Source organism: Henckelia pumila, chromosome 2 (assembly GCF_033568475.1).
Source record: "Henckelia pumila isolate YLH828 chromosome 2, ASM3356847v2, whole genome shotgun sequence".
In the NCBI taxonomy this organism is placed as follows: Eukaryota; Viridiplantae; Streptophyta; class Magnoliopsida; order Lamiales; family Gesneriaceae; genus Henckelia; species Henckelia pumila.
Window position 1 is genome coordinate 134,928,249 of NC_133121.1, and position 26,062 is coordinate 134,954,310.

Genomic DNA, 26,062 nt, shown 5'->3' on the forward strand with positions numbered 1-26,062 from the left:
TATGTATATATAGGAGAAATTGGAAATTTGGAATATATACTATATTTGTAGAGTTGGTCTCTTGTGAGACGTGTCGATCCGATTCATACATATAATTAAAGTATTATTTTTTTACACAAAAAATAATAATTTTTCATGATTCACGTCATATCGAAAATCCGTTTCATAAAATTAATGCAATGTCAATGATAGATGAAGCACGTTGTTTCATTGAAACGTTTTCAAATCATTCATGTATTTAAACAACTTTACTTTCATTTTCATTAAATAATTTCAACTATGCACATGCCAAATAACGATTTTCATTATTAACAATTTGGATGGCAAACCAGATTTTATTCCATGTTACAAAATAGTTAGCCATACCTACCATTTGAAAAATTGAAATAATGGTTGGGATTGCACATTGCTACACAACGATTTTCAGAGACGATGCATAAAAGTTATCAGATAGAAGGGATTTATGTGTCCATTAATTAAGATGGATAATGTGTGGTTAATAGCATGTGCATCAGAAAAAGGTGAAAAAATTTATTTGATTAGTTAGGCAAAAAAGAAAAAGTTTTCCAAAGGAAATGATTTTTTCTCCTATTCTTGCTCTCTTATTAATGATTCTCCTTCCTTTATTCACGCCGCAGTGTGTTCTATAATCACTTGCCCTCCATTGACAAATCAAGAATCTTTTGCTTCTTCTCCTTCACCACCATTTTTCAAGAGCAAACAGATAGACAGAGACATAAATGTCTGAGTTGTGCGATTCCAAGATTAAAATTTTCACGCTTTCATTATCTGACTTGGTCTTATTTTGTTCAGTCATTCTTTATCATCCACTCTACTTTTCTTACTTCGTTTTCTTCTTACCTTACATTCTTAAACTTGTGTCTTTTATCTACCCTCTGTTCATCACCACTTTCCTTGTCCTCTTTGCTGTTCTTGCTGGTGTTGTTCATGATAGTTTCTCGACTGAATTTGGGAAAAGTTGGGTTGGCCATCTGCAGATTGCTTGTAGGTCTGTTTTAGAAAGGTTGCAGTCCAAGAAAGAAGTTGAAAATGGAGGGTTTGGTTGTTTGGAGGATCTTGAAATGTATAATATTGTGTTTGGCATTTCAGTGATGGGAGTTGAAGGAAACCAAGTTGAAGTCATGGGGGAAAACTCAGGAGAAAATCCTTTGCAAGGATTACAATCAAGTGTTAAAGAAGGTTCATTGGATGGAGACCTCAACCTCAACAAATGTGAGCTTTTCACTGATGATAAGGCAAAAGAGAGTTCGGTTCTTGGTGCTGAGATGGAAGAGAAGAAATTGGAGAGTTTCTTGAAATTGTTGGATGAATTCGAAAAGATGAATCCAAGATTGGATGAGAAGAAAGTTGAGCCACCACCAGTGAACAAGGAAACCGAAAAAATAGGAGAAAAACAGATTGCATTGTCACCTCTGGGAAATGAAACAAATGTGACCTACACTAAATGGAGAAAAGAGCACATTCCAAAGGTCAAAACACATTCTCAAAGGCTAAAATTGAATGATGATCATACTAAAGAAAATGGCGTGGAGAATCCTCCAACAATGGGTTCGAATGTTGGGACCTATGGATCCATGAGGAAGGAGAAGGAGTGGAGAAGGACATTGGCGTGCATGTTATTCGAGGAGCGACACAATGTGGATGGTGGTGAGGGTATGGACTCTTTGTGGGAGACATACGAAACAGATTCGACTAAGCCAAAGTCGTCGAAGAAGAAGTACAACAAAAAGAAGAGTGGATTTGAATCAGATGAAGAGTATGGCTATGAAGACGAGATGGAGGGCAATCTGTGTTGCTTACAAGCCATCAAATTGTCGGCGGGGAAGATGAATTTAGGCGTGGGAAAGCCTAGTCTTGTTAAGTTTTCCAAGGCTGTTAAAGGTTTCGGATGGTTGCATCGAGTGGGCAAGAACAACAAGAAGGTGCATAATAGTGGAGACAGATACTAGCACACTACCCTTTTTGTTATATTTGAGAAAAAAAACAAAAATCTCATGGGATGTTTTGGTTATGTTTATGGAGATGTTTTCATTCTCCGGACAGCAGGTTTGTGTAATTAGACACTTGGATACAACACCTACGTCTCTATTTTCGTGAAATCGTCTAACAGGTAAATATAATGATTTGTATGGATGACTTTGTATTACATCAAAATCAAACAGGCTTTTGATTTATAGCAATACTTCATGAATTGCTTCTGGGAATGTTTGAATATTTACTTAAGATGGCTCGCTTAACTTCGATTTTAGGATGCCAACGAGTATGTAACTTTGTAATTGTTTAGCAAATGTAACACCAGAAGTGAATGAAACTCCATATGTAAGCCATGAAATATTGCTAGCAAAGTATCACTGCATCAGAGACCTTTATTACATAATGGTTTACAATGCAACTACGTCGATGACTCAAACCTACCGTTAAATATTGATAAACTAGGTTCCTAAACGATGAAAAACTTGGATAGCTACGGTTCCTCCGGATTCCTCCGAATCCGATGACATATGCTTTATGCAGAGAATATATCAATATTCATAGGAACCAGTACCTGAAATCTTTATTGCCATCCCAAAATTTACAAAATAATACTGACAGTTGCTTATCAAAATTCAAACATTTCATGCATGCTACCAACTAATATGCTATTCCATAATGCTTCAGCTATACCGAAAGAAAGAAGTGCACCCATCTAATCAAGTTTCAAATTGGGTAAAAACTAGAAAGGTAGTATCTTCTCCAGGTTTTAATTTTTGCAGGCCCTAGAATTTGAAACATGCATACTCGCAAACGCTATGCATTGACGACAATAATCAATATAAGGCTAGGATTCCAAAGAAACTGATATCCAGAGGAAATTGGAACAAAAGATGCCCGTAAGATCATCTAGGACGACGTGTGCACCGATTTGCTCAATTCATTACTGCCATCTTCTATCAATGAGCTTCAGATAATCAACTGTTCTTGTATCGTTTTCCTTTGATTCGTCACCCAAATTTTCTCCACTTTCGTCCCTTGTTATGCTTTCTTGATCTTCTCCTTCATTTCTTCTTCTGTCTATGAACTTCAGATAATCTTTTGTTAGCACATCTTCTTCGACTGAATTTGATATGCCGTCGATGAGTTTCAAGAAATATTTCGTTATTAAATCTTCTTCGTTTGATCCGAACCTGAACTTCCCCAACTTCCATGAGTTTCATGATCTTTCTTATACCTGGGAAAGTACATTATCCTCCCTCCATCAATTTCCTCACAATTTCCAAGTTCTTGATTCAGATATACAGAGACAACACATTATACATTTACTTTATGTATGTACAATCTCTTATGGATCAAGAAAACCCAAAAAAGAAATAAAAATATTTGGTTAAATGAATATAAATAACACGGGGAGTTGAAGAATGAACAACACACAACAGAACAGGAACGTGGATTGTGCGTTCTTTTATCAATGAGCTTGAGGAAATCTTTTGTTCTGCCTACGTTTTCTTCTTCATTAGACATCCACTCGATGATCGTGCAATCTATGGTTCTGATTTCATCATCATCTTCTGTTTAAATAGTTGATATAGGACTTGAATCCTCCCAACTTTCTGCCATTTTCTTGGTTTTTTACACTGATTTTGTGATTCGTGTGTGAGTGAGTTGCCATAGGATCGGATGCTAGATAATGGATATATAGTCGCAAAAGCTACACGGTAGTAGCTTGGCTAATGCTCATGGTTCATTCGTCAATGTGCTGATGGGTATCAAATAAAATGTGACGTTCAAATTTCGCCATCTGCCTCAAGTGTCAAAAACATAGTAAGATGATACAATGTCAAAAATGGCCGTAGATATTAAATAACAAGTAGCGTGGGCTGAAAGAAAAACAAAAACCAAAACAAAAAGACGGATGAAATGAGAATTACAAGGCCGGAAAACTAATTCACCAAATACAAAATATATGAAGAATTTTCCTTACCTGAGGCCTTAAGCGTTAACAATATGTGCTGCTAAAGAAAACCTACTTTGATCTCATCTAACAATCATTGACTATACCCGCAAATGGGGTGACATGAACAAATTAGTGCCGATGGAAGTTTCAGCTGTTCGAGTTGCAACAAAATTGCCGACCCAAAAGATTTTCTAACCACGTAAAAATTACAAGAAATCAAATTTAATGCCAAATGAAACCAATCACTCACCACCACCCTCTAAACTACAATTCCTCAAGCAGTTGCAGAAACCCGCGGCGTCATGTTTTTAGCACTGCCATTGCCCATCCCACCAGGACGGTTCGTGCGGCCTCTATTGCCATAAGCATTATCAGACCTCTGATATCCATCGTAACTTGAAGATCCTCCACGATTGCCACCCCGGTTAACAAAATCACTCCTGCCATTAAAATCGCCCCTGCTGTAACCCCGGCCACCTCCATAGTTTCCACGCCCTCTGACTCCCTCATTTCTGAATCCAGAACCCCTTCCAGTTTGATATCTCCCCCGAAAATTCCCTATGTAAAAATTACATGTGAAAGAAGAAAGTAACGAATATTGTCCATGTATAACAAACTTTAGGATCCACAGTTGCTAAAGAGCACCAGCCACAAATAGAAAAAATAACGAACAATACAAAGCCACAAGAACCAACATAGAATATGCAAGTAGATTGGTCCACACTTCAAAATATTCCTCGACACTATGACGTTGAGAGGTTAGCTACAGTATCAGCTTACCTCGAGAATTTGTCGACCTCTTTTCCTCAACAAATGCTTGGCGACCACCGATTGCCACTGGAGAAGCCTGAAACAAAAGGATAATGTAAAACAGCAAAAAACCAGTAATCATTTTACGGAAACATAAAAGAGAAACTACACAGTCTGACGTAGAATCACAACCATCCCAGCCCCCAAAACCAAGATTTTTTCGCATCCAATCAACACAAATTGTGGTAAAAGACAGGTCAAATGCGAGCAAGATTATAACTTCAATACAATAGTACAATAAACCAAAGATCACTGGGACTTTGTTTCCGCCAGATGACAAAAATAATAGCATCAAGAAATACTTTCAGATGATGCAAATGAAAATTTTAGTTTGCATGTTCACAGTTACTTCCTAAAGTTCCGGCCTTCATTTCTCAGTCTGTCTCCAAAATTGGATATCCAGATCAGAAATTACTAAATTAGGCTATTTTTATCCGCTGAGTTTCTTAGCAAATTGCACAGCAAGATCTCCCTACATGGTGTTTTAGACAACCAAAACTTTCATGTCTTTTACAAAACATGGTGTTTTAAAGTCATTTTAAGATCGTGCCAACTAAGCAGGATACTTCCCAAGTAAAAACATGCACATTCCATATTATTAACTGAAGAAAAATTTCAGGGCAACAAGAGTAGTTAGTATGACTACTTAGCTTCAAAAAAACATGGAACTTCTCTACCTGGAATTGACTCAATTTCGGACATGCTATTTTTCAACAAAGAAAGGAATCTCTCAATTAGGCAGCATTTCAACATTGGAAGAGGCAATCACAGATATTAGCTACAATGCACCAGACTTTTAAGGTATAGGAAAAAATAATAGGAAAGCTATTGACAGCTGCTCTCCTACAAATAACTATAGCCTCACCTAGTCGAAGGGTTCAAAATTTTCACTGATTTAGAGGAAGAATGGAATGAAATGTATAAACTGAAATATCATTTTTCATTTTGTCCTCAACTTCGAAACGGTTTTAAAGATTGGCAGAGGGACTACAAAATATCCCCGGAAGCAATTTCTTGTCACATGGAAGCTGAATATAATGCTTACCTAATATTGCATCACCTTTGCAAAAGCTGGTAGAAACACAATCATCAGAAAACAGATATCACATTGAAATATCACAAGAATTATAGAGTTGATCTTTTTTACGTTTTCACAGCCTCTTTATATAAATTTTGTAACCTCAAACAGCTGCTGAAGTTACAGAATTTCAAGATCTTAATTTCAGCAACTACAAGCAGTTCCAGAAATTATACGCCTTAATGTCAAATAAAGGTCGAAAATGGTGCCTTTTTCTTGTCTACAGAGAGTTCGGTATTGTATTCCAAGAGTTCCATCACCCCCATACAGAATACACAATAAATTCATATGCATCGGAGTGTTTCATCCTTGTCTCTTTCTAACTTCCCATGAATTCTCAACTTCTTCCATAGTATTTTCTTGGGTATCCATAAGAGAATAACAAATTATTCAACTTTTTTGTTCTCAATTCTCAAAGAACAAATAATCGGTAAAAATTTAGACAGTTCAGTGTAAGTTTGGTTGGGTTGACGGCATAAACTGACTAAGTTTTACAGTGATAAATTGTGTAGTTTTGTAGGATAGGTATGATATGGGATGATTATTGAGTTGTTCGGTTGAATTTACGTGATTGGACAATTTAAACCGTTTTTCAAAAAATTTATTATCTTCTCTCCCCACAATTAATCCTAGTTGTGCATCCCATAGCAGAAAATAGAACAATAATCAAATTTTCATCAACACACAGAATAAACATACCTCAATAGCTTTTTGCACAGAACTCGCCTCTTCAAATTCAACAAAACCAAAACAAAATCCTTGTTGCTGTGGCAATATATTAAAATAGCTTTTAGTTATTAAGCCATCTACAGGGCAAATAAGCATCAATCATGTCATCCGTCGATAATAAAAGACCAGTAGATCTGAACATACTCTGCTTCTAACTTGAATTCCATCAATCTTGATTGTCCCAAATTTCTTGAATACCTCCTCAAGTAGGGTTTCAGAAGCATTCATCGGAAGGCCCTTTATATATACCGAGTAACCATCAGCTGCACAAAGTGGAGAACCAAAATTTTGATACTAAATAGTGAAACAAGTATCAAAATGATATTATTACTCTATAAATAGATCGACATGCATATCGTACCTTCACCCTCTTGGTTATTCCCATTATCAGTGGCAGATTCTGGATTGGAAACATGTCCATCGTTTACTGGGGTAAATGTTGGGGTTTGCTGCTCCACGTTCACCGGCGGAGCCTTCCGAGAAGCAGATGGTGGAGGTGAGAAAGTTGCAGCACTTCCCTTGAGATCCATCACCTGAATTATTGAAGGTGTGAATATTAGACAAGTGGTAAAGCAATGACAAAAACTACAACCAAACGTACTACCTCACAAGTATTCAGAGATAACAACATAAACTAAAGTATAAGTGCCAAAATCAGGTCAGATATATAAATTAACTCAATCCTTAGAAATTGATTAAACTGAAACTATAAGTTGTAACATACGATGTATAACAGTTGGGAATTGGGATCATTTTCAAAACCACCGAAGATCACTTACAATAGATGCATAAGACTTCTTTACCACTTCCTCACTTTTAGCACTCGATTCGGCCACAATCTGAGAATCATCCTTTGCTTGGTCAACAACCTCATTGATGGGAACCTCTTCTTCAACAACAGGCACATCTCCATTCACATCTTCATTCTCAGGTGGAGGATCGTAAACTTCTTCTACAACGGATTCATCAGCAGGCGGCGTACTGAACTCGGAAGTATCGTTCTCCTGAACTGAAGATGGAACTGCCAACAAAAAAGAGAAAAGCTTATTTCAACATCAAATGGTAGAAGAAAATGACAAAGCGGAAAATAACCAATTGAATGTCATGGTTACCAGGCTCAGCACTAATGGGCACCACAACGTCATTGACCACTGCAGGATTAACATTAGCATTGTCCACAAATCGAAACATGTCATTCAAAACAAAGTAGCCTCTCTCTTGCGGCGCAAGGAAGAAAGTTTGAGCAAAATTGCGAACTGCGTTGTCCTTCCCTATCAGATAACCAGTAACAAGAACCTGAAAACCACCACCAAAGGACTCCTGTGCATCCACATATTTGATCTCAGCTTTGAAATCTCCATAGTTGAGGGAAACAATCTTCTCATTAATGGCCTGCACAATCACATCGCATTCAAAACATGGACTACACAATAAAATCAAGCAAATAAATGGCATAGATTCATTTAAAACCTGGGGACATGACCCTGATCATTCAACAATGAAAATAATAAATAATCAAACAATTAACAAGCTCCATTCTCCCTTCAAACGTTCTCATCATAGTCATTTCAGCAACTCAGCAATCAAACAGACAAAAAGTAAGAATTACACATCTGATTAACTTAGCTTAGCCATCAATGATAAAGACGATATTTGCTAAAATCAAATATCAACTAAATAAAAAAAGTAGAAGACACTTCAACAATGTCGATGTAGAAAGAAAAATTACTTCCATAGTGGTGGTAATACTCATGGATCCTTCGGCCTCAGGTCGCCCAAGTTTGCTGATGTCCTGGTAAAACCGGTGAACCAACCCCGGAGAATGATGCAAGATGTGATAATACTGTTGCACAAATGCGTTCCCAACCTATATCCCCAACAGTAATCTAATCCAGTTATTACGAAGAAAAAAAATGAAATCACATCAAACTATCAAAACCACAAAAAGAAGAACGCAAGAAACCAAAAGAGTAAATGAACATACAACTTGAGCAGAAACTGGCGTCTGCGTAACTGCTGCTGCCTCCGCCGCCATCACCAACTCAATTAACTCTGTAGCAAAACGTACAAATAAACAAATCAAGCAAAAAAAAAAAAAAAACTCGCGCACCCATACAACTGCAACTTCACGGATTCATCCTCGCACAATATTACAACTTCCGGTCTGAAACGCAATACGAAGCATGTAAATGACTAAAAGATCATCGGATCGGGCCACACCTGTACGCGAATCTGAGTCGAAAGAGCTGTCGCCGTAAGAGAGAACCAACTCTGGCCTCTCTACTTCCAAGTCTTCTTACGGCTTCGAAGCTTCTGCGAGGACTTCCGCAGCTCAGGTGGTGGAATCTAGGGTTTAGGGGAATGCAAAGCGAAGGGAGCGGAACACGGAGGAAGCGAGCGAGCGAGCGAGGAGAGAGAGAGAGCAGGCGAGGCCTTTGGTTTATATATGTATTTATTATGAAATAAACAAAAGTAATTATAATTATTATTATAATAATAGTGCTACTAAATACTGAATACCATTCATTGGGGCAAGGACATTAGACATTAACTCTGGGATTGATTGGTATTCTCAACAGATATATAAATGTGCTTGCTTGTCTTTTGCCTCAAATCTTTTATAAATTGCTAATGATTATTATTATTAGTTAAGAACTTGCTTTTATAAGCTTTTGAACGACATTGATTGATCAACTCTTACACCAACCAACATGTTATATAGTAGAGTTATTATCCTTGAGAACATTTATTTGTTTTATATATTATATTTATTTAAACGGATGGAAATAAGTACCCATCATATCTATTATGTGGGATTTATATAAATCCAACAATTTAACAACAAATGTACGTAACGTAAAGTAGTTCGTCCAAACCAAATAAAGTTATTTCCATCGAAAAAGAAAGATCAATAAAGTAATGGATCCGAATCATATCAACTTATAAGAAAGCGCACAAACAAATTTTGAAATTCAATTCTTATCATATGCTCTCCGATTACATATTCCTATTTTATCTTTATTGAATTCATTCAAATATGGTTGTACGGTTTTCAAAAAGTATATATACTAATAAAAGAGTGGGAAAATTTATTAAATATAGTACGAACTTATATATATTTGAGATGGGTTAGGACAATTTTTGCGACGTTTTTACGGAAGAATCAAATTCAAGTTTAAGAATTTTAAAGATTAGACCATGGAAACGAACCAAAAATGATCTTAGATCGATAAACAACCCATCCGGTTTAAAATCCTAATTTATAAAGAGCATGCCATTGATTTCATATAAGAGACTGAAATTAGATAAGAAAATGAAATCCAAAATCCCAATTCCAACCCATATATGCGCTTGAAATATTGGAAGTCAATAAACAAAAGGGACAATGTTACAGTCTTCAGGTTAAATAAACCCAGCCACTCTTTAGACAGGGGAAGGCAAGCTGACCAAAAGTCGACCATCCACCACGCTGCAAAATAGAAAGGAATTATGGTTTTGTTATATTATGAATTTAACAGCATTGTATAAATGCACAAAAACATGGAACAGATTATTTCGGTTTAACCGAATTAACCGAAAATTCTTCTTGGTTTCACTAGGTCCCCTATTTTGGGGATCTATTTAAGTTCGGTTCAGTTGGCTTGGCTCTTAGAAGTATGATCCGGTCAACAACTGAATGAAGTCGATACCAAATCCTTCTACCCAATAGAAATCGAGCAAAGAGTTGTGATCCGATGGCTCTTACCTCTTTACGTAATAGTAACAGAAATCTGCCAGGATAAAAGTCTGAACAATTTCTGCTAACAGGACCATAGGAACCCAAGCATAAGCAACGCTGACCAGGAACAAATACTTTCCAGCAGACTCATACACCTGATATCAGACGATGATCAAGAAAACAACGGCCCCAACAAATTGAAATTTATCAATGAGTTTATTATTAACTTATCCCGTGTCATAAAACTGCTTCGATAAATGTTTCAACGAGTATTTGTCAAAAACCGAACTGAAACACCAATACAAAGTACCTGAATGATCCAATGAGCACATCCGAAAAATCTTGAAACCCCAAGCGCAAAAACGTAATGGGCTGTAAATGGTTCGATCATCTGAATTGAAGTTGTGTAAAGCAAGACAACATTATTATCTATCACTCGGTATGTTATGTTAATAAATAATAATGAGGACTAGAAATAGAATAAACTACCTTGGTGTTCTGAATCATCAGAAGTTGCGGCAAAACTGATACGGATTCCAAATACACAGCAAATGCCCAAAGAATTCGAGCAATACGTGCATGTTGGGTGTAAGGATGGATGAGGATGGCAAGAATTGCAGCCGGCACCACCTATAAAAGAGAGGTAGAAAGTACAAGTATTTTAACGAAATCCAATTTACAGTTGCGCTCTTTTAACTTGTCCAATGCAGGACCACGAACAAATTTAAATTCTTTCTCAGCACCATTTTTCAAATCAAGACAACTATGAGCATGCATGAAAAAAAATGGCTAAAGAATAGAGCTAAAAAAACTTCATTTACCACATAATATAAGGGAATGCTGTCCAGCTTGGAAACGTATGTTGATTTTAACTTGAATCTTATCATGTAGATAACCCACAAAGTTGATAAGAGCGTCGACAAATCGAGAAGAGTGTGAATGTCACCCTCCATCATATAGCTACAGCATAATCTGGCCGTCAAGAATATAGCCGTGAGCTCTTGAGACTTCAGAGAAATACCTAATACGTGCGAAAGAAGCAATATATTATGATAATGATTTCAAAAAGAACTAGTCCATACATGTAACAGTGGGTGTAATTTTCTGTACAAGTTGCATTGGTACTTATCACTCGATAATTCATGCCAAAAAATCCAATTAATCTTTCATGTATGACAAAAAGGTTAGCATCTTCAGGTCGACGGGAATCGTTCGAGGAGTTGAGTTAAATCTAAAGTAAACCAATGCCAGTCTCGAGTTTCCAAACTCTTAGGTTTAATGGAAGTGCACAATCAAATCAAATCACAAGCTTTTGAGTAAACTCAAGTTTACTAAAAAGAGAATGATAAGAAATAAAAGTAGAAAACTAAACCGCGATCCACACAACTTAAGAAATACGGTAAAATTTTTGGAATTACGAATAGGATACTCCCCTCGAACACCATTGTACTGTAATGGCGACATAAAATTGAAAAATTAAAAAGACCTTATACTTCATAGAAATCAATGTTAGCATTGCTATTTTAAAAAAATATATATTATCATCAACACAGATGAAAATTATCACAAACTAAATCCAATTAAAGCACATTGCTTCTTGCACATCCCCTCAGCTGGCTAAACCTTTGATGTGATATCATGGAACTTCTAAAAACTTGATTACAAGGGAATATGCTATTTGGGTATAACATAAATACCATTCAAATTTATGAACGAGGAAACTACAAGATCGTATGTCAATCTTCAATTGAGCTTTTACTCCAAAGAATTGAAGACGAGGAGGAAGATTGAGTGTGAAGCAAGAAGAGAAACAGAACAGAGGAAAGAAGGAAACTTGAAGGGAAGTGAAACTCAATTCATATTTATCTTCGGTTATCACCAGTCCAAAAGTAAAAACACAATGGCAATGTATATTAATGGCTCACTAACTCGTAATCGCACACTGATTATCATGGGTAAATGGAAAACTACTATTAATTATTATATACCGGTTTATTTATTTTATTGCGATTGTATCAAAAGATTACATGAAATACAGCACGAATATTGAACTTAAGGAATAGCATGTGATATTATTCAACCCAACATGTCCTTCTCTTGAGGCAACATAAAGATTTAGCCTTCTTTCTCGGTTTACAAGTCTTTCAAATATCACAAGACAACAAAACTCAGCTGATTAAGGATGATGAAGTAGTGAAATTCCGAGGGTTTTAGCATATCCAAAACAATAAATGCACTTTAAGGCACAGCCCAAAGGCAACATATAGGCCATGACAAGGATTGAAAATTTTGTTATTTTTGGTTTCTAAAATAACAAAAAAGTAGCTTTCTCAACAATTGATCATCAAAATGCTTATATCGAAATATCTCTCATGATTCGGTAATATATGTGGCTTTAACACGATCTTTGTCACGAATATATAACATAAAAACTCAGTTAAGTAAGAATTGCACAGAAAAATTATGTTTACCTGTAATCTTATGACAACTAACTACACTGAGTAATTATATTGGAATTTCATGGAACACGAATTTACAAGAAACGGGTTAATTTGGATCATTTCAGTCAATTCCTTATATGTTTTTAGACATCACAAATACTTGTTAATAGAATTTCCTTATTCCAAGTTCCAACTAGTTTCTTGTCAAAAAAAACAAATCCCTATATAAAATCAACGTTCGGTATTATTATATATTACCGAAAATTGCATTTCTGGTCAGCTGGTACAAGAAATATGGACAATATTAATTTATTGTTGGTAGATGGCGCATTATTTCTCGAAAAATTGTCAGGGGTTTTTCTAAAAAATATATTACGTGTCAATGGCATAAAATCAGTTCAACGTTAAATAATTAAAAAATAATTTCAAATTTTTAACCGGACAGGGATAAACCAAAACTTGAAGCTTGGACCGGTTAAATGAGACCAGAATCAAACCATGTACGTTCTAATGCCCAGAAGATGGAAAAAATCATTAAAAATACCAAATGATAAAATGGAACAAAAATCCCCGACAAATGTGTCCTTGAACCCAAAACAATCCCACGAAAAAGGACTGAAACGAAATGAATGGGTAAAAGGTAAATGTTTACCGGTGCAAGTCTTCTGAGTGGTGAGCTTATAAATCAAGACCAAAATCCCAGTAAAATGGACGGATTCGGAGGCGATGAAGAAATGGTTATGCTCCCTGAGCAGGAATTTCACAGCCACCAGCGCGCACAGCACGCACGCCACCCCAAGAAATGTCTTGACTTTGGTCGATTGCCGCCGCACCCATGCAAAAAGCCTGTTCAACGGCGCCGCGGCGCTGCTCTTCTTCCCCATATTCCACGATGGAAATTGATTTTCTGCGGAGAATTAATGGAGGGAGCTACGTGTATATGAAGCCTGGGAAAAAGGGAATTCACAGTTGACACGAAGTATAGGGGGCATGCAACGGTTGAGTGGTCGGGTTACGGTAGCTAGCAATAAATAATTAAATTCAACGGGGTTTTCATTTATTGGGAACGAACGACCCTTGATTTGGACACCCAAAAATCAAGATTACGAAACTTTTAAATATTTCAATTTCATTACTCGTATTGTTTACGGAGCTTTCTAGTTTCTCCAATTGATTCGGATTCCTGACATTTATTTCTTAGATTAGATTAGATTAGTATTGTATAAATGGGATTATCAATATTCTGACCATCCAAAATTTGTGATACTGTACTATTTGCATTTCGAGATTTAGCGATTATGAATTTAAGGTAGTGTTTGAAGAGTTTTTAGAAAACACTTTTCTATTTTCTTTCACAAAATTTTGACATAAAGTGGATTTGAAGTTCATCGGAATTATTATACATCAAAATTTTAGTTTGAAATTTACTTAAAATATGTCAAAGTTAAAACGAGCTTTAAAATAAAATTCATATAATCTCAAATTCATCAATTACAACACAACTTGATTAGATTTCAAATTATTTGATTTGTTTAACGGAAAACAATCTAATAAATTTAAAATCCACCTTATACTAAATTGAACGATTTCGATAATAAACTCTTTTCCAAATTTGTAATCTCCACAAGATGTGATGTAATTTTAAAAAAATTGTGAAATTATGGACTTGGATACAATGCTAATAATATTCTTCGAAATAATAAAAGGTGATACTACATGTACACGGAGGATTACACGTTGGGTTACACGTTGCACTTGAAATTACATAAATATTCTTAATGTATTTTGGAAATATTTTTTTTCAAATCAAGTGGTGGGATAATTTTGTAATTTCATGTGTAGTGTGTAATCCAATGTGTAACTCAATGTATAACTCAATGTGTAACATTTCTATGACGGATATAGTACTCTCACGGTAATGTTAAATGGAACATATTGATGTTTTATTTGTTCATATCTTTATAAGCCACACCAAAAAGTGACTAGAACTAGCAATTCATATCCTCCTGCACAAGTTTTCCTTTAACTTCGTAACTTAATTAGAGTTATTCAATATTATTTGGCAGGTCTACATTTGAAAATGATGATATCGCAATTGGCCAAACCTATAACCTAGGTGCTCAGAATTTTTTTGAAAATTTTATTACTCCAATAATTGAAAGTTGCTCCAACCAATTAGCTATGGATTAGGTCAAAACTAATGTTTTTAATTTATTTTTGGTGATGCATGAAAAATAAATAAATTTAAACACTCATTGTTTGAATCAATTGCGAACATTTTTCTTGATAAATCTTCTTATATAATAATATCGTTGACATCATTAATTGCTTTATTTTCATTATCATTTATCGATCATTTATTATTGGATAATGCTACATGTACACGGAAGGTTACACGTTGGGTTAAACGGTACACTTAAAATTACGTTTTATCTTACTTTGGGTCGTGTTCTGAGAAACAAGTTTGTTATGATATGGTTATCCATATATTTTAGGTTTATTATGTATTTTGATGATCGATCAACGCACGATTTTTTTTAATTCAAAGAAAAATTTATGATTAGCCCATAGCTAGCTAGATGTAAAATCCTGGTTAGGCACCTTGTTTTACAGTGCACGGGAAGTCACCAGTTCCTATATATAGATAGTGTTTTGTAGAGCTTTTAAGAAGCACTTCTCAGCTTTTTTTAATAAAATTTTCAAAACATGATTCATGATTAAAATCCCGTGATTCATGAATTTAAATTAATTTTATTATATGATTTCGTTAAACTCAGCTTATTATCCGGAAAAACATGATTAAAACCCCGTGATTTTTTTTTAAGTTTTGCATAATGAACAGAATTTTGTGATTTTAATTCTAACTCCATTTCCTAGTCACACATTATATATCATATTTAATGATAAAATTTTATTGCAGCAAAGTACATGGTGCATTGCAAAACCCAATGCTAGCTACGCTCCTTTGCTATCATTTCAGCGGTTCGCGTGTACGATAGTAAATTGCAACGCGATTAAACCGACCGGCATGTGCTATATGCCCAACAACGTGCATGACCATGCAAATTATGTTCTCAATTCCTACTTTTTTCAAACAGGCGAATGTTGGCCAGAAATTGGTATAGTAGCCGTGACAGATCCATGTATATTTTCGTTATTGTATTCATTATTTATGTATGGAAGTAATAGTAGATTTTAAAATAATTCTAATATTACACACATTATATTTCACAATTTATAATATTCTCATGTAACTAAATTTGAAAAAAAATTTGAACTCTTCATATTCTTGATAGTTTATAATTTGTTCATGTAAGAAACTTTGAATAATTCCTAAACTTAAATAACTTTATATTCACATTCTCGATAGTTTAAATTAAATTCTTTTAAGTATTAAAGATAATCTAATTTTTTTTATGTTGATGTTTCGCAGCTCATGGTACATGTCATTTAATACCGTCCAAGGTGAAATGAATTGTGCACCGGATGAGATGACAGGAGTGCGTCTGAATGAGATGAATGGTCAAATTACCAAATAAATTACTATGTTTGTATGTCATTTCAAAGTCATAAACGAAATATTACTTTGATTTCAAAATCATACACACCAATTCTCCTTTACTTCTGGCTTCATACCAAGGTTAGTTCGTGTTGAAGTACCGTTTTTGTCGTGTTCAAGACGCAGCGAAAGTTTTAAAAATTTTATTTTTGACATTCAAAAATTATTGAACACTCATATAATTTAATCAAAATACTTGTCGTCAATTATTCTGGAATTAGCAGAGAAAACTCTTGTTGTAACTCCCTATAAACAATCAACTTGAATACACTATTTCTTCCATCTTCGAACTGGCACTACAGAGAAAAGAAGTTTTTCGTTCAGATATTAAAAGCATTAATAATAATGATTACACATTACCTATGTATCATTTGATGAAGAATTTGCCCAGAAACACTAACAAGTACCAAACTCGTTTCCCCTGAATCCATATAAACACAAATGATAACACCTAGTTTTTGCAGAACAAACCATGTAGTCGCGGAGCAACGACCACTTCTAATGGAGTTGCCTTAGGCATGGTGATACCCTGGCCTTCAGTCATGTCCACGGGGACGTTTTCTGGTGTCGCGAAATCGAATCCCTGCAGCAGACGAGCAAGGGTCAAGTGCGTCACTTGCATCGCAAAGGTAATCCCCGGGCACGATCTCCTGCCCGAACCGAATGGGACGAACTCAAAATGTTGGCCCGCGTAATCCACTTCAGCATGGCTTGTCAAGAACCTCTCGGGTTTAAATTCATCAGGTTCATCCCAGATTCTTGGATCCCTGTGTAACTTCCACAGGTTCACTAACAAACGTGTGCCTTTTGGAATCAAGTAGCCATTTACGACGCAGTCCTCCATGGCTTCGTGCGGTACCGACATCGGCCCCGGTGGATACAACCGCAACGTCTCTTTTACGATAGCTTGGAGGTACACTAAATTTGTGATGTCTGATTCATCTACCCATCTTTCTTTACCAACTTTTTGGTCTATTTCCTCTTGGGCTCGTCGCATGATTGCCGTATTGTTTAGTAGTATGGATAAGAGCCATGTCAAGTGAATGGAGGTGGTATCAGAGCCTGCTAAGATGAGATTCTGCAACATGGTTTTAGGTAATCAAACTGTTGATTTTTCAAGAACTATGTTAAATATGAATGCCACATTTCTAGTATGGAAGGAGAGTATATATATATATATACCATTACTGTCGCCTTGATTATGGTCTCACGAGTATGCCCATAACTTGTATATCTATCATCAATTTTCGCGAGCATCACATGGATGAAATCTTGTTCAAGGTTTCCCGGAGTCCCTTCCATGTGCTCCTGGATCCAGCTTTCGATTATATTACCGACTTCCTTAGAAACTCTCTTCATGGACTTGATGTGTCCTTGAAAATCAACCCACTCCAAAGGTCGAACCGGGATAGCTTCGGAGACTACAAACTGCCCGGATATGCACATGAACTCCTTGATGACTTTCCTAAAAGATCTAGCTTTCCGAGATTCTGCGCTGTCTTTGCTGCTCTCTGCGTACCTTTTCCCTGCGATCATCATCACGATTATGTTCAGAGTTAGCTGCTCGATCCAATCACTCATGATCACCATTTTGCCTGGATTTTCTTGAACTGACTCGTATAGTTCATTGATGCTGGTGTGTAGTTCAGACACTTGGACATGTTTCAGTGCCTCGAGCCTCCGATGAGACAGCACTTCTATCACCACGAGCTTCCGGATTTCGCGCCAATATGGGCCCGCGTCGATGAAGCCAAAGGCTGCATTATTGTAGCCAAGATACTTACCTGTATATATAGGCGAGGGAGAAGGCATCAAAACCAATAACCAAGATGTGTACTTAATATAAAATCAAGAAAAATGGTTTCATATTTGGGAAATATATGTACCTGCATTAGAATTTGGGCGGTTTGCCAACACTTTATCATTGTTGGTGAAGCAATCTTTAACAGCTTCCCAGTTGCTTATGACAAGTGCAGGGTACATTCCGAGTCGGATCGTGAAAATGGGACCATATTTCTCTGCCAAAGCTGCTAGGACTTTGTATACTGGGATTTGGCCGCCTAATAGATGGAGGTGGCCTATTACGGGCCAAGCACCGGCGGCTTGTGGGGGCAAGTTGCCTCTTTTGCTAGCTTTCCGTAGATTGTAAAGCAGAAGCAGGGCTAAAAGCCCCGCTGAAACAATTAGCAGAGTAGAAAGAAAGTTCATTTTGCAGATTAACATCAGCAATGTTTCCACATGGACAAGAGTGGATACATTTTATTTTTATTAAAGGTGATTAGGTGAAAAACGACTTGCAGAAAAGGTTATAAAACTCAGTCAATACATGTCCAAATTAAAAAAAAACACTTCTTCATTCATGGTATCGGCTCCTATATTCATTGATATTTCCCAAAAATATGGCAAAGACCATATATATTGTTTGAAAATTCACGAAGACTATGAGAGTTCTACTTTCGATGTGTTTTTTATAAGATGTTCTATATCTACCACCTGTACAATACAACCATGTCTTTAATTTGCAAGATTTGTGGACTTTTCAATTTCTCGAAATGAATTAATATACCACAAGCTTAACATTAGTGACGGTTGAACTTGTCCATAAATGATTGGTATCTCACAATCAAGTCGATATCGATATAAAAAAACCGTGTGAATGGATAAGGAAGACCTGTGCATAGCAGGTAGTATAGAAGCTTCTTGGAAAAAGTATATTACACAAAAATAAATAAATATTGTCAAGATTCTAATAATGATATAAAACATGACCTCACTGCATGCGTAAAGGAAAGAAATAGCTATGAATTGTAATTATTCTAGATTGAGTGGAGTATATCCAATTGTCCGATGGTTCTACAATCATTATTTGTTGATTCGAGTTAACTTTAACCAAATTCAATATTCGAACGTTAGCTCCGTCATTTTTATTTATTTATGAGTAAAAATTATTTTGGTACATGAACTATTGATAAAATGTCAAATTCGTACATGAACTATTGAAAATGGTTTAATTGGTATATAATCAAACTCAAAAGTCAGTTTTGCCCTTTACTTAAATTTCTTTTAAATTGAATATTATTATTAAATTGATTAATTGAACTACATACGTATTTTTTTCTTTTAAATTATTATATTAATTACAATTGTAATATAAATTCAGATTTATTAATTACTATACTATAAAAAGATTATTATATATCATTATACGAAAAAATATTCAACGTAAAATTTATAGATTATAAATGAAAGACACACACATATATATAATTTTTAATTTGATTAATATAAAAAATAATATTATAACATAGATAAACAAAAATATATATATCTTTTATTATATATTTTTAATATATATTATTTTTGAATATATAATTTATCAATTGTTATATATATGTTTGTACGTACATGTTTGTATTAATTAATATTTACAATGTTTCGTATAATGAGTACGATCTTTTTTTTATAATATAAAATTTAAATAAATATAAATTTATGTTTGTAATTGTATTAATAAAATAATTTTAAATAAATTGTGTATCTATTTTAATTTAACAAAAATATTAGACTTTAAAATAATATAAGTGAAGGGTAAAATTGACTTTATAAGTTGATTATGTACCAATTAAACCATTTTCAATAGTTCATGTACGAATTTGACATTTTACCAATAGTTCGTGTATCAAAATAAATTTTACTCATTTATTTATTCATTTATTATTCATTTTTTTATTTGTAAATTTAAACTCAAATTGATTAATTTTTGTGTAATTTGAGCTCAAGGGTTGACTTTCCCTCCCCCCCCCCCCCGTTTGTCAAGATATAACTAGTATTTATTTATATGTATAAAAACAATTATTATAATTTATGGCCAAAAAACGTAAATATATGATCTGAAAACATAATATATGTGTTGTAATTTAAAGGGTGTTTGACTAAATTTATTAAAAAGAGTTTAAAAAATTCAAGAGCTTAAAAATTATTTTACGAGTTTATAAGTTGTTATAACTTATTTTAAAAATAATTTATTACATTGTTTGGATAAACTTATTTTAAACAACTTAAAGATGTTGATATGTTTGATATTATAAGATCTTTTTATTGTCAAAATTAGATAAAATGTATAATTCTATGAAAATAATTTTTCGAATTATACATATACGAAAATAGTTTTAGAATAAACATATATTAAAAAATAAAATTGTTTCAATATTTTAATTTAGAAAAAATTATGTGATTTATAATTTTTTTAAAAAAAATAATATTTAATATTTAATTGATGGTGGATATGATAGAGATTTATGAAAATATTTAAGAATATTTTAGAGAGATAAAATATTAAAATAAGATCTTTTTGAAAAAAATACCCCCTTACTTTTTTAAAAAACAACTTATAAGTTGTTTTTAAAGCTTATAAGTTGTTTTTAAAAGCTTAAAACAGTTAATCTCTGCCAAACACCATTAACTCTAACCAAAGTCAAACATCGACCGACTCTATCATGAGTGGTTGGTTAGTTTTGTTAGAGTTGTCGAAACAAGTTAGATCTGTTAGATTGGTCTACTTCGTTATATGAAATAATAGGTAATTGGGTTGATAATTTTTCGACTCGCCAAATAATATGTAGCAAGCTAGCCAACCCAATCGATCCGACACAAAGATTCACTTGGATAACTAATTAGGTATTTCATGGAAATTATATATATAAAATTTATATAAAATTTACTTATGATACAGTCATTTATATTCTTTTGAATATGTTGTATCATCCAAGTTTACTATTAAGATAGTGTTTGTAAGAGCTTTTAGAAAGCAATTATCAGCTTTTGTGAAATTTTGTTAAGAAAAAGTTGAAAAATACCCCTTACAAGCTCTTTCAAATACTATCTAAATATCATACTTTTTTTTCAAGAAATAGTAGAAATTCCTTTTAGCTTTTCGGTTAACCTAATTTAATGACTATTCAATATCTGATTTTACTAAATATATATACAATAAAATAGTGTAAATAGAAAAAGGTTGTTGCGATAGATATATCATTGGTGGAAATGAACGTGAGGTGATTATTTTTGTTATAGCTCGTTGTTTACATGATATTTTTTCAACTCATATAGTCGAATCATTAATTATGAAGAAATTGAAGGGAAATTCCAAAATGGTTCGAGCAATTGCATTAGTGAAGGAGATGTTATGACTGTGATGATTATAAAATTCTAAAATTTAACAAAAATGGTGACGGATTTGTTATAGAAGTCAAAAAAAATTTCTGCTAAATATAAATTCATCATAATTTTTAAAACTTATTATGATGATGTATTTTTGTTGATGATGGTAGGAATGACCATGGTTATAACTTAGAAATAAAAAGAAAATAATGAAATATTTTTTTTAAAAAAAACATTAGTAAAAAGAAGAGAAAATAAGAAAGAAAACAACAAAAAGAATGGGTGTAAAATAAACAAGAAAAAGTAATAAACAAATGAAATGAGACACATGTCAACAAATAAAGAAGGGGTATATCTGAAAAGTACGACTTTTTCAACAATTAATTAATAATAATATATGAATTATAAAAAATAAATAGTGCAAGAACATTGATTAAAGAGAAACCAATGAGAAAAATCTAAATTTTGGTCGGCCACAGCCAAACCAACACGTATGACCTTCTGGAGCCAGAATAGCTATATAAATAGTACAAAATGTACAAAAGACGAAAACAGAGCACAGAAACACTTTCCAAAGTGTCCAGAAACAAAACGATCGATGATCTCCGCGGTTTCATCATCACAGTTTCGTTTATTCCCAACCGGGCCGCACCGGCACAGGGCCCGACCTTCAACCCGAGTCATGGCAGTAGTCTACGCTCCGGCGAGAGAGACGCTGTACCAAGTGCTGGGGATTGCAGAGAACGGAACGGTGTCGGAAATGAAGAAAGCGTACAGAGAGATGGCGAGAAAGTACCATCCCGACGTTTCGGCGCCGGAGATGAGGGAAGAACACACAAGGAGGTTTATAATGGCGCGCAAAGCCTATCAAACACTTTCGGATCCGCAGAGTAGAGATTTGTACGATCGAAATTTGGCCACAGGAAAACAGGGGACGGAGGAGGAAAGAGGGTACTGGTGGAGAATAAGGTGGCAGGCACAGCTTGATGAGCTTCAGAAAAGAAAACAAACAGTGCCCACAACAATGTCTCGTTACTAGATTTCGAATTACTCCATTAATCTCCCTTAATTACTGTAACTAATTTCTTCATTATTTATCTTCGGATTGCGTCGATTGTAGCTTGTATTAATTTTTATTTATTTTTTGGTGACGAAATCCCTATTTTTCGGTGTGTTTGGACAAGCTAAATTGAGTTCATTTCATTATAAATACACTATCCCATTATAGATCTAAGGTCCTCGTTTAACAATACATGAGGGATGTACTTAAAAAATGATGGACTCCACGTTTATTGATGAATGATGACCGTTACTTAAAAAATGATGGACCACACGTTAACAATACATGAATGATGGACCCCACATTTATTGAAAATATGGGAGTTTGGATTTAGTGTTTTGAATTTTTCGAAATTGTAATTCGATGATAAATGTTTTCAAGAATAATGTGATATGAGTAATTTATAACTATATATGCTCTATATTTAAAAAGCATGACTTACGGAATTGACTCAATAACTTATATTTTCCTTTTTTAAAAAAAATATTCTGATTTAAATATATTACAATTTTATTATAAATTTTTAAACTTTAATTTTTTAATCTAAATTTGGAATATATCCTAGTTGTTGTTATTTGATTGAAAATAAATCCGGCATTTAATTAGATTTAAGTTACGAATTATTTTGATTGATTTGATAAATCTTTGATTGATATCCTTTATTAAGAAAGGAAATATTGCTTATTTTTTTATTGGTCACAGTTTCTTATAATTTGTACATTTAATTTTTCCAATTTTAGGTTTTTTTAAATCTTTTGTGGAATGTGTCTTATTTGTCCGGAAAAATATAAAGTAAAATATGTATTTGTGTTAAATATATAATAATTAAAATAAGAAATAAGTTTGATTTATTTTTTAAAAAAATTGATAGGTAGTTTTATATTTAGAAAACTAAGACAAAGATTATAGTATTGATTCACAGAATTGTTTGTTTTTCAACATTATTATTTTGTTTACAACCATAATTAGTAGATATTATCTCTAAGTTACCGTATTATAAATCTTTACCATTTGTTCATAATATTCATTGTTCAGTGTCGAGTGTTTAAATTGTTTTTATGTATCATTAAGATATTTAAAGTCATAAAATTTATCCGTATGTTTACGGATAGGATTAAATCCCTAACTTGTATAATTTTTCTATTTTATTTTCTAAGTTGATTGGCCGGTAAAAAAATTATTACAATATTTGTATAAATTTTAACTTGCATTTTTTAACTAATATGGAATATCTCATAATTTAGAGATTTTCTTTGACAATGAATTTTTATTGTTGAATTTTAAATTAAATTAAAGATTTATAATGATGAATGTTTTGATTTGTTAGTCAATATTGTGTATAAAGAAAGTAAATATGTTCGAAAATTTTGTTAGGTGATAATATTGATCATATTTTGTTGTAATTATTGCATTGATTTTTTAATATGTTTTTTAATCTATTATGGGAGGTATTATATTTGCATGTATTTGATTGAAACTAAAATATTTATTTATGTAGAGATTTAAATTAAATTAAATATTCAGTTTTATTTATAGATGTTTTAATTTGAATCGTTTATTTAATTAATAGTTAATGCTCACCGTTCACAATATTTTATCTATTTGTATTTTATTAATTTAATTATTTGAAGGGATTAATTTAAACAATAATTTTTTAAATGTTTAAAATTTAAAATAAATTAAGTGATTATTTTATTTACGGTACATTTTATATGTAATTATTAAATCTTCTAAATTGGTTATATTATTAAAGAAATATATTAATTATTAAAAAAATTTATATATTAAAGCATTTCTTTATATATACAAATTATTAAAATTATTGAATTTGTATAAATTAATTGAGTAAATTTTAAAATTATAATTTATTTATTATTATATTTGTAGTATTTATTTTTCTAAATTTTAAAGTGTAAATTTTTAGCAAATGAAAACGTTATAAACTATGCAATTTGAGTTATCTTTATAAATTATATATATATAGTTTTGTTATACTGCCCACCTCCGTGCCCACCATGTACAAGTCATGAGCTGACCCATACAATAGAGTTATGATAGACGTTTTTCTTTTGTAACCAATTATTTTTGTCGAGATTTTATTATATTTGGCAAAAACTCAGTTATTATATATATATATATATATATATATATATATATGAACCCGATCATTGCCACATGTTATCTCACAACATACATATATATTTTGGTTGAAAAAATACGAATAAATTTATTTTTTTAAAAAAATACCTTGTTTTTTTTAATTAATTTCTTTCGTATAAATTTTAAATAAATACATTTATTTTTTATTTTTTTGGTAGACAAATATGCGTGTATTTGAATATACGTACTTGGAAAGGATTGTTTTCGAAAATGAAGTTTGATAAATTATATTCTCCCAAATTTTCCTACAAGTATATATATATATATATAGTTTTTTATGGTGCCCAACACTATATGTCAACTTCATGCCCACCATGTACAATAGATTAGTTGACCGATACAATAGATGAGTTGACTTGTACATGGTGGGCATGAAGTAGGCATATAGTGTTGGGCACCATAAAAAAACTCATATATATATATATAATAATAATAGTATCTATGTAAACTTTTTAAAATCTCCAAAACATCTCATAAATGTGTTTTATCATGATAAATAAATTTACGTTCACAAATTTATAATCATAAAGTTTACATTTTATTTCATAATTTTAAAAATTATGTTTGAAGTTTTTTAACAAGAGCAATTATATAAAAAATCGATTATACAAACATGCAACATGTTTGTCGAAAATTGCTTATGTGCCAGCCGCAAATGTCGACATTAATTTTTTAAATGTCACATAATTTTGTAAAAAAAAAAAATTCACAACACATACATTTTTTTTTTTCAAAAAATGTATGTCAACATCCACGTCCTTTGCATAAGCAATTTCTGACAGACTCGTGGATTCCCGTAAACAATTAAAACGAAAAAAAAAACATACAGGTTACATGACTGAAAATACAGTTCATCGTTAAATTACAATAAAAAAAGACAAACAAATTACATGATTAAAAATACAAATGAAAAATAATTATAATAATTCATATTTTTAACAAGAGTATGTACAAAAAAAAAAATAATAATGAAATATCCATGTATGACTGTATAGAGAGGAATTTATCGGTACACAAAAATTCTTATGAGAGAGTTTCATAGATAAAATTTGTTAGACGAATCTCATTACTGGAACGTTCATGATAATTTATTATTTTTTTATGTCAAAAGTACAACTCTTTATTGTAAATATGAACGAGTTTGACCCGTCTTACGGATATAGAGACCGTCTCACAAGAGACCAAAACTTTTAGTAGTATCCAAGTAAAAATCTTGTACCTTTTGTCAAATGGATTTTAAAAATAATTCAAAAGGCTTTGGCATAATTCAAGGACACAAGTGAGTCAAACTATTTGTAAGTAGCTCGTGAACAACTTGTACAAAATTGGACGGGAACTCAGTTTTACAAAGTTTAAAGTAATGTTTGGGAGAGCTTTTAGAAAGCACTTCTTAAC

The 26,062-nt window shown here is 33.0% G+C and overlaps 5 protein-coding genes across 5 annotated transcripts; 2 read left to right on the forward strand and 3 right to left on the reverse strand.

The window, feature by feature from the left end:
* The first annotated feature begins 588 nt into the window (after positions 1–588).
* On the forward strand, positions 589–2,217 carry LOC140884541 (uncharacterized). The gene has a single exon (XM_073291321.1). It carries the CDS (start codon positions 741–743, stop codon positions 1,968–1,970), a length of 1,230 nt encoding a protein of 409 aa, XP_073147422.1. The 5' UTR covers positions 589–740; the 3' UTR covers positions 1,971–2,217.
* Positions 2,218–3,896: 1,679 nt separating this feature from the next.
* Positions 3,897–8,987, reverse strand: LOC140879605 (nuclear transport factor 2). The gene is made up of 10 exons (XM_073283394.1): positions 8,790–8,987; positions 8,554–8,621; positions 8,299–8,436; positions 7,682–7,961; positions 7,349–7,590; positions 6,931–7,102; positions 6,714–6,832; positions 6,540–6,605; positions 4,733–4,799; positions 3,897–4,510 (listed from the first exon to the last, which is right to left on the reverse strand). The coding sequence occupies exons 2-10, from the start codon at positions 8,602–8,604 to the stop codon at positions 4,227–4,229; spliced, it is 1,419 nt and encodes a 472-aa protein (XP_073139495.1). The 5' UTR covers positions 8,605–8,621; positions 8,790–8,987; the 3' UTR covers positions 3,897–4,226.
* Positions 8,988–9,815: 828 nt separating this feature from the next.
* On the reverse strand, positions 9,816–13,751 carry LOC140882961 (uncharacterized). The gene is made up of 6 exons (XM_073289232.1): positions 13,381–13,751; positions 11,109–11,308; positions 10,777–10,917; positions 10,598–10,678; positions 10,315–10,442; positions 9,816–10,038 (listed from the first exon to the last, which is right to left on the reverse strand). The coding sequence occupies exons 1-6, from the start codon at positions 13,610–13,612 to the stop codon at positions 9,993–9,995; spliced, it is 828 nt and encodes a 275-aa protein (XP_073145333.1). The 5' UTR covers positions 13,613–13,751; the 3' UTR covers positions 9,816–9,992.
* Positions 13,752–16,551: 2,800 nt separating this feature from the next.
* LOC140881541 (nicotine N-demethylase CYP82E3) lies at positions 16,552–18,841 on the reverse strand. The gene is made up of 3 exons (XM_073286932.1): positions 18,174–18,841; positions 17,470–18,071; positions 16,552–17,365 (listed from the first exon to the last, which is right to left on the reverse strand). Exons 1-3 carry the CDS (start codon positions 18,508–18,510, stop codon positions 16,739–16,741), a joined length of 1,566 nt encoding a protein of 521 aa, XP_073143033.1. The 5' UTR covers positions 18,511–18,841; the 3' UTR covers positions 16,552–16,738.
* Positions 18,842–22,129: 3,288 nt separating this feature from the next.
* LOC140878470 (chaperone protein dnaJ 20, chloroplastic-like) lies at positions 22,130–22,486 on the forward strand. Its single transcript, XM_073282070.1, has one exon. The coding sequence runs from the start codon at positions 22,130–22,132 to the stop codon at positions 22,484–22,486; it is 357 nt and encodes a 118-aa protein (XP_073138171.1).
* Positions 22,487–26,062: the final 3,576 nt, after the last annotated feature.

Excerpts from the sequence above, each read along its gene's own strand:
- LOC140884541 (XM_073291321.1), top strand. The coding sequence starts at position 741 with ATGTCTGAGTTGTGCGATTCCAAGATTAAAATTTTCACGCTTTCATTA.
- LOC140879605 (XM_073283394.1), bottom strand. The coding sequence starts at position 8,604 with ATGGCGGCGGAGGCAGCAGCAGTTACGCAGACGCCAGTTTCTGCTCAA. Across the intron at positions 8,437-8,553 it reads CGCCAGTTTCTGCTCAAGTT|GTTGGGAACGCATTTGTGCA; the intron begins GTATGTTCATTT and ends TTGGGGATATAG. Across the intron at positions 7,591-7,681 it reads GCCCATTAGTGCTGAGCCTG|TTCCATCTTCAGTTCAGGAG; the intron begins GTAACCATGACA and ends TTTTGTTGGCAG.
- LOC140882961 (XM_073289232.1), bottom strand. The coding sequence starts at position 13,612 with ATGGGGAAGAAGAGCAGCGCCGCGGCGCCGTTGAACAGGCTTTTTGCA. Across the intron at positions 11,309-13,380 it reads CACTCAGAAGACTTGCACCG|GTATTTCTCTGAAGTCTCAA; the intron begins GTAAACATTTAC and ends CGCACGTATTAG. Across the intron at positions 10,918-11,108 it reads GCATTCCCTTATATTATGTG|GTGGTGCCGGCTGCAATTCT; the intron begins GTAAATGAAGTT and ends TCTCTTTTATAG.
- LOC140881541 (XM_073286932.1), bottom strand. The coding sequence starts at position 18,510 with ATGTTAATCTGCAAAATGAACTTTCTTTCTACTCTGCTAATTGTTTCA. Across the intron at positions 18,072-18,173 it reads CCGCCCAAATTCTAATGCAG|GTAAGTATCTTGGCTACAAT; the intron begins GTACATATATTT and ends CTATATATACAG. Across the intron at positions 17,366-17,469 it reads TAATCAAGGCGACAGTAATG|AATCTCATCTTAGCAGGCTC; the intron begins GTATATATATAT and ends ACCATGTTGCAG.
- LOC140878470 (XM_073282070.1), top strand. The coding sequence starts at position 22,130 with ATGGCAGTAGTCTACGCTCCGGCGAGAGAGACGCTGTACCAAGTGCTG.